The sequence below is a fragment of the Aspergillus caelatus genome (genome assembly GCF_009193585.1).
Source record: "Aspergillus caelatus strain CBS 763.97 unplaced genomic scaffold BDV27scaffold_63, whole genome shotgun sequence".
Taxonomy (NCBI): domain Eukaryota; kingdom Fungi; phylum Ascomycota; class Eurotiomycetes; order Eurotiales; family Aspergillaceae; genus Aspergillus; species Aspergillus caelatus.
This window is the reverse complement of record NW_022475326.1, coordinates 149,050-159,768: the sequence shown is the minus strand read 5'-3', so window position 1 is coordinate 159,768 and position 10,719 is coordinate 149,050. Positions and strand designations below refer to the sequence as shown.

General features: G+C 48.4%; 3 protein-coding genes across 3 annotated transcripts; 2 read left to right on the top strand and 1 right to left on the bottom strand.

Moving 5' to 3' along the window:
* Window positions 1-804: 804 nt before the first annotated feature.
* Window positions 805-2,799, top strand: BDV27DRAFT_144223 (putative proteinase; the record flags this gene model as incomplete). The annotated part of the gene is made up of 6 exons (XM_032070230.1): window positions 805-900; window positions 966-1,140; window positions 1,211-2,206; window positions 2,373-2,457; window positions 2,521-2,581; window positions 2,665-2,799. The coding sequence occupies 6 exons, from the start codon at window positions 805-807 to the stop codon at window positions 2,797-2,799; spliced, it is 1,548 nt and encodes a 515-aa protein (XP_031928845.1).
* Window positions 2,800-5,179: 2,380 nt separating this feature from the next.
* On the top strand, window positions 5,180-6,949 carry BDV27DRAFT_156645 (putative MFS maltose transporter; the record flags this gene model as incomplete). The annotated part of the gene is made up of 4 exons (XM_032072374.1): window positions 5,180-5,395; window positions 5,447-5,925; window positions 5,981-6,318; window positions 6,369-6,949. 4 exons carry the CDS (start codon window positions 5,180-5,182, stop codon window positions 6,947-6,949), a joined length of 1,614 nt encoding a protein of 537 aa, XP_031928844.1.
* A 959-nt stretch (window positions 6,950-7,908) lies between these two features.
* On the bottom strand, window positions 7,909-9,792 carry BDV27DRAFT_126375 (RCC1 domain-containing protein). Its single transcript, XM_032066529.1, has 3 exons — window positions 9,600-9,792; window positions 9,024-9,526; window positions 7,909-8,969 (listed from the first exon to the last, which is right to left on the bottom strand). Exons 1-3 carry the CDS (start codon window positions 9,781-9,783, stop codon window positions 8,109-8,111), a joined length of 1,548 nt encoding a protein of 515 aa, XP_031928843.1. The 5' UTR covers window positions 9,784-9,792; the 3' UTR covers window positions 7,909-8,108.
* Window positions 9,793-10,719: the final 927 nt, after the last annotated feature.

Sequence of the window (10,719 nt, the reverse complement as noted above, 5' to 3'; positions counted from 1 at the left end):
TAATTCCGAACCCTGTTTACCATAAGAAACCATACATCACCTGGAAAAGCCTTTTCGTGGAACCAGGCTAAACTGACCCCCTCGGCACCTAAGTAATCCTATTAAATGGAGCCTAATGGGTGGGTTTAGCGATAGGTGTTGATTGGCTAGTTCGTACATGCGGGACCCTTGGTCTACATAGCGATGAATGCAACTCTGTATTACTTTCTTCTTCTGTTTTGAGGCTGAGACACCTAGAAAGAAATCTGATTGGCATATATCTTGCTTGCGGCAGACTACTAGTGCATACCGTAATAAGTACTGATTGGTTAGCTCGTACAACTGGGGCGCCAAGGAAGGCGATTCTCTTCCTTCAACTATTCAGGACAACTTGAAGGAGGGGGCTATATAAGCAATCATCTCTGTGGGTCGGTGGACTAAAGATGCAAGTACCCTTACAGACAAAAGCATAAATCTCAATTGAAACGTAGAGTAAAGCCTTAGACTCAACACTACACTTATAGGGGTAAGATCCTGCAGCCCTGCTTCCCGCACCCACCGTATTTGGTTGTCCTCTTGATCAAAAAAAAAAAAAAAAAAAAGCCTTGATTGGTTGGTTCGTACAAGCAGAACGGAAAACGGTTGTACGCAAGAAGAGGTATTTTGGGTTGATGGGAAGAATGTAACTGCCTATTGAAACCGTCAGACTTGATACTACTATCCAAGGAAATTCAACTGGTATAAATAGTTCCCAGATAGCGCAATTGTGTCGATTCTTGCAAGCAACCGAACCGAAAGATCAAGGAGAAGGCCCCAGGGATTACAATGAACCGACTTGTGAATACGCTCATGTTTTTCATGAGCTTGGGATTGAAAGCCCACAGTTTACATGATCGGGGCATGGTCTATGGATTTGACAATGTGAGCCCGGGACTTGACAGTGCCACATTGCCGAAGGGTTTCAAAGTTTCTGACGAGTCATCTAGATTGAACCATCCGCCAACCTCACATGGACACCATGTTTCGATGCCTTGCATTGCTCTAGACTGGAAGTTCCTTTGGATTATTCAAACAGAAGCCTTGGCACGACGTCGATTGCGTTCATCAAGCTGGCTGGCAAAAATGCCACCGTTGAGTCCCCCAGCATTGTACTCAACCCCGGTAAGGCCTCATTTCTATCAATCATGCAACGTTGGGCGAGCTTCATTTGACTGGACTGACACTTCATTAGGTGGTCCAGGTGGTTCTGGTGTCGACCTACTCCTCACATACCAGAATCTCCTCGGCCAGATGTTTGGAGAGCAGTACAACTTCGTCTCATTTGACCCTCGCGGTGTGAACAACAGTGGCTTGTATTTGGACTGCTTCTCGGGGGATGCAAAAGCAAGGACGGCTTTCTATCGACTGCACAGAACAGGCGCCAGCAATATCTCATCAACATCGCTCGAGGAACAGTACTATTCAAGCTCTCTCTACGGCGAGTGGTGCAACAATGCTGTCGAGCGCAAGTCACCCTACTCATATTATGTGACTACGCCAGCAGTTGCCCATGATTTGCTCACATTTATCGAAGCCGAGGCTCTATTGGCTGGTCAATCACCATCAAGCGCCAAATTGTGGTGCTATAGCATCAGTTACGGCACTGTTATCGGCAGCACTTTTGCTTCCCTGTTTCCTGACCGCGTTGGGAGAATGATCCTAGATGGTGTTCTCAACGCAGAGCAATATTATAACAACTATTGGACGGATAATGTGGAACAAATGGACGAGGCTATAGAAGCATTCTCGACCTTCTGCCATTCCGCAGGGCCTGAAAAGTGCTCATTTTGGGGACCCACCCCGGCTAACATTACAGCAAGAATGGATGGCATCGTCCGTCAGCTTCTGAACCATCCAGTCCCGCTAAGCGGCGTCGGAGATCAAGACCTTCCGACAATGGTCACCTATTCAGACCTGAAGACTCTTTTTCTCAACACAATCTACACGCCACTGGCAAGGTTTCCAACCATGGCCAACATCCTACACCAGGCTGAGCGTGGGAACGTATCTGCTCTTGCGGGCATGTATGATAAGTCGAATTCTATAACTGATGCCCGTCTCGCCATTACATGCACCGATTCGTATCGCAGGAACAGACTTACTACCATGGAAGGGTTCAAGATTTGGGCGGAGTACACGATTTCCAAGAGCAAGTACATCGGTGATATCTACCCTACCTTCCTGGAAAGTATCCTATGCCGATCATTCCGACCGCAGTTACCAGATAGCATGGTAGTTCAAGGTAGATAACACTCTATTTGTCTCTCTCCTTTTCGACATTCCATGAACATCGTCTTCGGCAAAATAGGTGAGCATCTGTATTGGAAGACAAAGTCTAACCAGGTTTGATGCAGATGAAATAAGTGCACTAAGCATGCCTACGTCCTTCCCGATCCTCTTTGCGAGTAATACCATTGACCCTATGACGCCGTTGGAATCGTACGTTTCGGCCAAATCACGAGGACTTTAGACGTGTTAGTCGCTAACATTATGTCGTCATAGAGCGCGCAAGATGTCTTCTCGGTTTGCTGGATCGGTAGTTTTAATGCAAGAAGGCGTTGGTGTAAGTTGTTATCAATTCTCAGCCGTACACCCATCTCAGCCGAGAGTCTACGCTTACTGACGGGATGTTTCCTTTGACTTCAGCATACGGTCATCAACCAGGGGGGGTCAAATTGTTACTTTGGACATATTCAGTCGTACCTCCAAGGCGCAGTTCCATCATCCAATAGTACATGCCCCCGACAGTACATTCCTTTCATAGATACCTCCCCCCTTTAGCGATCGTCAAATCCATGGGAGAAAGGCTCGGTCAATTAGAGGAAGAGCTGATCAGTGCCAATTAAGCGCTGGATTGTCGAAGTATGTGGATAATAGATGTACACTCATTGAAAGTTAACCAATTCATATCTGTTGCTGATTCCTACGCTCCTTTTACTCCTTTATTATTACATTGTGTATTAATCTGTTCTCACTTCATTTGATATTCGGGTGATCCATCTGACAGTACAGTATCTCTAGGTACCGATTATTCGTAGCTAAGATCAAAAACTCGTTATTTAATATATGATCGCAGAAACAAGGAAGATGATAAAATTTAATAGTAAATTTAATACATAGAGAATAAAAAACTATATATTTTTATTAAATATTTACAGAATAGAAATAGATCTGATAGATATATACAGGAACACCAAGATAGAGTCAACCAGTGGGTAAACAACTAGAGTGACTCCTGCCGCGAGTACTTGTGGTCTTGTGCGTTACATACTAGGTCTAGAGCTTGCGGAGAGGATATACAAAGTCTAACTGTACCTCTTCTCTCCAGTTTAATATACCACTTAGGTATCACTCCTTTAGTTTTAACACATATTGAGTTTTAATATGTTGAGGTTACAGCAATCTTCAATAACGCTGGGGCTTTAATAGATAATAGGTTGCCCTCCCTGATGCCCACTAGCCTTATACAGTATGCTGGCATTCGGGATGTGTGAAAAGCACAACTCCCGCTCAGGGGTTACCTTAGTTCACGATATCCTCAAGATCGATCAATAGCTGGTTTTCTACAACATTAACTATATTGTGAGCGCTACGTAGTATCTCAAACCTATGAACTAATCGTAGCCCTCCAAAAGTGAATTCTACGCGATATGGCTCTTGATCGAGATCCTCTCTTCAAAGCGTCAGCACGGAAATTGACATCTTGACCATACATGTCCACAGCCGTATTGACATTACTTTCGTCCCAGCGCTCTTCAGGCACATATTCAATCTTGCCGTCACCTGAGGACAGCATATATATATTGGCCAGGTGGGTGGCTGACAACTGGCCCTGCAACGCCGGAAATCAATGGGAACCCGGTCAAATCCGCCACTATCCCCGACGATAGTGGTGTCAGCCCTACAAGCAATCCAGAACTCGGGAAACAAGTCTGGACAACAGATCATCCATACCATCCTACGGGCAGCCACGAACACTAACCCCCACGGCAGCGCAGTTTGTATAATAATTCCGAGAGAAGGTTGGAAGCGCATTCAACAGTTTGTCAACCCTACTAGAAGGACATGGAGAAAGAGAGAGGGGCATACACGATACTGCTCCACGAGCCAAGACAGTGGAGTGACTTTGCGGAAGCATCATAACGGTTCCAAAGTGGCGAGCCATGAGGGCAGCAGCCCAAAAATAACAGGTATAAGGCACGGCAGGCCCCAGCCAGGCTCAAAGTTCGTTCAAGACGTGGTATACGACACGTGTAGGTACATTGATATATAGTTGTGGTAGGCTGCATATCCATGGATCCATATTGTATTGCTCCGCCTCAGGCAATTTCATATTTTTATCCAATTTTAAGTTTTTCTCCTTTTCTCTATTGGAGGATATTTAGGATCCTTCCGGGGTCGTGGCGCGGGGTAGTGTCCGTCCGGGGTAAAGCTGACCGAGCCCTAGCCCGCGAATGAGATGACCCCGAGCCGTGTCCGACTGTCAAGATCGATGATATTTATCTTGAATCCTGCACGTCCAATTGGCCCCTAGTGGGGGCATGGTATTCTACAGAGATAGAGAGATCAAGTATCATGAGCATCCGACTTCATGTTCGGAGGCCAGTATTCGACGACATTCTGAATGGGTCACGTCTACTGAACACTTGCCCTCGGTCCTCGATACCCGGAGTCAAGCACTAAGAATTAGCGCTTATCCTCTCCCAGCTCCTTGGTTGAATTTAGTCGCTCATGATGATAGGCTCAGGCAGAATTGAACCCCCTTGATAGGGAATCAGGAGGGTCGGATGACTCGCACTAACTGAAGGGAGGATTGCGGACTCTCCCCCCTACGACCCAAAGCAGGAATTCTCCGGCGAATAGAACGCCACCAATTTGCTTAAGTTCAGCGGACCCCGCAAAGGAACCAGTACTTTTCTCCCGGCTAATACTTAGGGGCCCAACCATAATCAAGCGACGCGGCTACCGTAGTGCCAGGAAAAATGACTCTCATGATTGGAGATTTTGGTTTGAGGAGGTAAAGGTCCGGAGCAAGCTTCACTCAATTGAGCTAAGATCGGGATCACCATCACGAGGCTATTGTCGCAGGTATAAAGATTTAAAACTCCCAGTCGTGCCTGCCGCTCTTTCATGCCACCTGTTTCTCCCAGAAGTCGTCGACATGAATAGTGACACAGAGAAGCAGACCGCAGCGTCGGAGGTTGAGGCGCAGCCCACCTCCAACCCCGAACCTGTTTACGATGTCAACGAGAAGGTCGACTACGACAGAGCGGGCGCTCTGGAGGCCGAACAGGTCGAACATAATATGACTGTGCCCCAGGCTGTCATGGCTTATCCCGCTGCCAGCTGGTGGGCCTTCGTGATGTCATGTACTATTGTAAGCTCTTGCCCAACGATAGGCAGATCATTTCCCTAACGTGTGCGATAGATCCTGGAGTCATACTGTGTTTTCCTGATGGGTCAGTTCATAGCCACAAAGAAATTCGCCGAGGACTTTGGTGTATACAGCGAAAAAACAAATACATGGATTATCGAAGCTTCATGGCAGTCAGCATTCCAGTGTAGCGGGCCAATCGGTTGCATCATCGGTGTATTCATCGCAGGTCCCATTACCAGTTGGATTGGATATCGATGGGCAACCATTGGCGGTCTCATGGCCTTGAACGCCTTCATCCTCATCTTCTATTTCGGCAACAGCCAGGGGATGTTTTTCGCGTCCCAGATCATGGAAGGCATCCCGTGGGGCATTTTTATCGCCAATGCACCCGCTTACTGTGCCGAAATCGTGCCCATGAGATTGAGAGCTCCGGCGACGCAGATGTTGCAGATGTTCTGGGCAATTGGGTCGATCATAGTCGGAGGGATCACATACCACTACCAGTCCAAGTCTGACTCGTCAGCATACAGGTTCGTCCGCTCGCATAGATGCCATCGAGGAGCGCTGTACTAACCGTCATCCTAGGGTTCCCATTGCACTCCAGTGGATGTTCCCTACCCCCCTCGCTATCTTACTCTTCATTGCGCCTGAATCGCCTTGGTGGCTCGTCCGAAAAGGCCGCCTGGCCGAGGCGGAGAAGGCTGTCAAACGACTTGGACGCGCGAGTGCAACTGATAATCCCGCTGCCGCAGTCGCAATGATGCGTCGCACGATCGAACTTGAGGCAACCGAGAAGAAGCCCAGTCTCATTGAACTGTGGAAGGGTACCGATCTCTACCGCACGTTGATTGTGTGCGGTGTGTACGCATCTCAGAATCTGACAGGCAATCTGATTGCAAACCAAGCGGTGTACTTTTTCAAACGTGAGTCCAGCCATATCGTCTAAAGCCATAGCAGACTAACACCAGCTCAGAGGCCGGCATGGCAGACAACACCGCCTTTGCACTTGGTCTCATCACTTCTGCCCTCCAGATGATCATGGTGATGCTCTCTTGGATCCTCACCTCTTACCTGGGTCGACGCACCATCTATGTCTATGGTCAATTCATCAACTGTGCATTCTTGGTCGCGCTCGGTATTGCGGCTTCAGTTGGCAGTAGTACCGCGGCTAGCAATGCGCAAGCATCACTTGGCTTGATCGTCTCCGTCCTGTTCTGCTTGGGACCCGCCCCTGCCTCATGGGTCATCATCGGTGAGACAGCTTCCGTTCGTCTCAGGCCACTGACAACGGGTGTTGGACGAGGTGCCTACTACTTGGTCAACATTCCTTGCATATTCCTTTCCAGCTACATGCTCAACGATGATAAGTGGCACCTGGGTGGCAAGAGCGGCTACGTCTGGGCTGGCACCGCCTTTATCTGCACCACCATGGCTTGGATCTGGGTTCCAGAGATGAAGAACAGGTCCTTCCGTGAGATCGACATTCTTTTCCGGCGTCGTGTCCCGGCTCGCAAATGGAAGAAGACGGTCGTCGATCTCCACGATGATGAGTAGATGGAACTTGTTGTTCAGAGAAGCCTAAGTGGTACTGCTCGTGCTGGAATAGGTGGTAGAGATGAGTGCCTTACTAGATACTTACGGGTAATAATTTTCAAGATGGATTGAAGGGTGTGGGTCACGGCGGAATGTACGGCATCCTCTACTCTTGTCGGTAATGGTTGCTTTTGGTATAGCTGATTTAGGAGGCTACTACCACTTTATCCTGACAGAGCAGGATAGCTGAGTCTGGCTCCTCGAGCAGGGAGATTAGATTTCATTAACACTCACAGACCCCCAAGTATTAATTGAATCCAGCTATAATTCAATCCGACCATTGTACAGAACTCCCTGTGACAGCCAGATCGACCCCAGTTGTATAAGAAGAGCGACTGCATAAGAAGTAGGCGACTGGCAGTGAAATCATGTCACCCGTTACCCCGATTCGGCCAAGAGGAGGTACATTGTGAATCGAGCTCAGTAGACTGCTTGAACATATCAGTGGCAGTGAGTCCCGGGACAAGGCTGTTCACGCGTATATTTGATCCAGTGAGCATCCATGGCCAGGACACTCTATTTAGGTACCAACTATTCTAGTACTGACTCAGGAGGGATCACTGTCCATCTCAATCTTAAATCTTACTATGAGTTATTATAACCTATCCTATGCTTCCCATATTTGTCTTTGTTATTCATCCCTCCCATCTATACATATCAAGGGTATCAAGCAACGTAAGAGAATTATGTCTCCATGTACTCCGCTGGTAAGCAGGAAAGTAGTCACTATTACAGTATTAATCTGGTCTCAGATGAGCCCATGATACCGGACTACACTGTGGGCCTTTACTCTATCTGGGGAATATACAGAAACTCTGCTGTCAAGGCCAACGCAATCAGGCCAAAGCATCGTCTTCTCTGTAATCCATTTGGATTGTGAATTTAGAGATTCTTTTATAGATTGAGAATCTATATAAATAGTATTGAATAGCTGTTATATTATTAATGGTAAGGTGATTCTTACTAAAGAAAATTACTGTTATGCTAAGATAATCACTGTTATACACTACCTAACTGTGTCCCGCAGGAATCCCTCTCTAACCCAAGAAATGGTCCTCGTCGGTACCCCATCTGGGATAGAGACGACTGGTATATTTAGCATATCACTGCGGCACGCATGTCATGAATGGGAACTTGTGGTCTTTGCCAGGTGTTTCCCCATCACGATACTGAACTGACCACCAGCGGCGGCCGATACCAGTTTATTACCGTCCACATACTTACTTTGAAGAAGGGTAGGTTTTTCTACCTCATCGAGACCAGGGTGACCAGCTTGACTTTGCACATTGAAGCCCCAGCTATAGGCCTTTCCGGCTTCGGTGATGACAAAGGAGTGGTCCGACGCTGTGGTCGCGAATATGATCCGGTCACTGATGCCACTGAGCATATGCGGCTGCTTCAGGATGCGGGGTCTGCTGTATTCATCATAAATGATATCTGACAACGGCATTTCTTCAGCCCCCATTCCCAGTGCTTTGTTATCAATACGACCCCAGATCAGACACCGGCCAAGTGCAGTAATTGCTATGCTGTGGTCCTTTCCCCCGCATATCTTGACCACTTTACCATACTTCCGAAAGGCACGAACCTCTGTGGGAAACGCTACAGTGGCATCATGATGACCCGCGCTCATCGGAACCGCCGTTTGCCCAAAGTTATTGGATCCCCATGCATATACCGCGCCGCTTCGATGCACAGCAAAGGAATGGTAGGATCCGACCCCGATGTCTTCAATTCCGGAAGGAAGAGCACATTGGTCCGGGACAAGAGGATGAGATTGATGCCGTCGGCTGGCGCGGCGTCTTCCTAGTTGATGCTGTTCATCACAGCCCCAGCTGAAGACCGTGCCGTTTGACGTCAGTGCGAGAATGTGTTGGGCACCCGCAACGATTTTCACAACATCACTGAGAATAGGAATCTGGACAGGAGTTCTCTGCTCTTTCTTATTTTCCGGCCCAAATCCAATCCCTCCATTAGCCCCCTGCCATCGTCAGTCGGAAAAAGACAAAGGGATGTAGAGCTCTAGTGAACGCACTCTAAAAGTCCCCCAGCCATAAACTAAACCCTTTGTGGTAAGCGCAAATGTTGCACTGTCCGATGCTGCCAGTTGAGCGAAGACGGTTCCCTTGGGGAAGAGCGATGGATTCACAGGTTGCGGAGTTGCTTCGTTCAGATTGAGGGTAATGTCGTCATCATCGCTCTCTTGCTCAGACTCTGTTTCGCCATTGACATTATTCGCGCCATCCCTTTCGGTCTCTCCTTCCTTCTTTTGTTTCGTATCTCTCCCCAATGTACCCTCGTCGTTGACACCCCAGGTGAGGATTCGATTGTCATGAGTCAAAGCCGCTGAGTGGACTCCTCCAACGGTCAGATGAACCACCCCCACACTGTCGGCGGCCAACTTTTGGTTGAGGACCGGCCGGACTATTTCTGACTTCTTCGTCAGGTCGCCAAGACCCAGTTCACCATAGCAATTGGTTCCGAACACGTATACATCTAGTAATTGAGTCGGCACACGAATCTGCAGTACGGGTTGCTCTAGATGGCAAGTGCGCCGATATCAGCAAATTGAAGACGCAAGGGCGGGTGGGGGAGAACGAGAACCGTTTACCTTTTCGTCGTTTGGGGTCTTTTCTCCGTAGTTCTGGCCTTTCGTCTTCCACGAGATTGGCATGCCTCTTTCGTTCCAGGGACGCGAGGGCCGACTTCGCATTCGCATTCGGTTTCTGCCTCTTGGCGTCTCCGGCAGACTTATTCTTCTGGCCAGTGGAGCCAGCGCGGCGTTGGGGAGGCATGTTGGTTGAAGTGTTGTAGATCGGAGTCAGAGGAGACAGTGGAGTTCGCTGCCGCGTGGAGGAAAACATACCGGCACCAATAGGAACGGGGGATCGGCTGACCCGTTCGGGCGATGGCGCGTGTGCTTCACAGGCGCGGGTGATCAACCGATTCAACCCATCCCATCGAGTGGAGCCGATTGGCTGCTACGTATCGCAGCTGAGTCACTGACCAGGGAAAAGCACGTGACATAGTCCACCTGACTTATGGAAGATACGGAAGATCAATCACTACCTGGATACCTATAGAGACACCGTATTTGACTCGTATTCTCTTCAGGTCAGCGAGCACACCATTGCAACTGCATCGGCAGTCAACGATCGAAGGTTGCACGGTATAACGACCGAGAAGGCTACCACTCTAGATACAGCTATATATAGCAACTGGTCAAACACTATAATGCCCATTCCGACGAACCCTCGAGGGACGGTTGGTTCCCCAAAACTCCATGTGCGCCTCCTTCAACTTGTCCAGATTGAGCCCTTTGTTAATGACATTACTGGTTTTAATAATAACCTGCCATTTAGTAAACGGCCCTAAAGCAGCAACAGCACTCTTTCCCGTGGATGTCCCCATGGTATGGTCTCCTTGAATCTGTTGTTCTCCGCGGACCTCTGCACCTTGGATGTCTGGTAACTCTTTAATATTGGCAACGTTGTATTCAAAATCAAGATACACCGCATCGTGAGTGAAATTGTACGAAGTGTCGTCATCATCCAGGATCACCTCGTTTCCTGTATGGATCAATTGGATGGAGAGGAACTTTCGGCCCAAGCCATCGCTCGCGTCGATGGTGACTGGGAAAAGCCAGAGTCGTACTTGATTGAGGCGAATGTCAGCACGACCTGTGAACGGGATGGCATGTTCGGGAAGAGAGACAACAGCCGTATGAATAT

Bases quoted from the DNA above. Each gene is read 5' to 3' on its own strand.
- BDV27DRAFT_126375 (XM_032066529.1), bottom strand. From the start codon at position 9,783: ATGCCTCCCCAACGCCGCGCTGGCTCCACTGGCCAGAAGAATAAGTCT. The intron at 9,527-9,599 runs GTAAACGGTTCT...CTTGCCATCTAG, and splicing joins AGACCCCAAACGACGAAAAG to AGCAACCCGTACTGCAGATT. The intron at 8,970-9,023 runs GTGCGTTCACTA...TGACGATGGCAG, and splicing joins ATGGCTGGGGGACTTTTAGA to GGGGCTAATGGAGGGATTGG.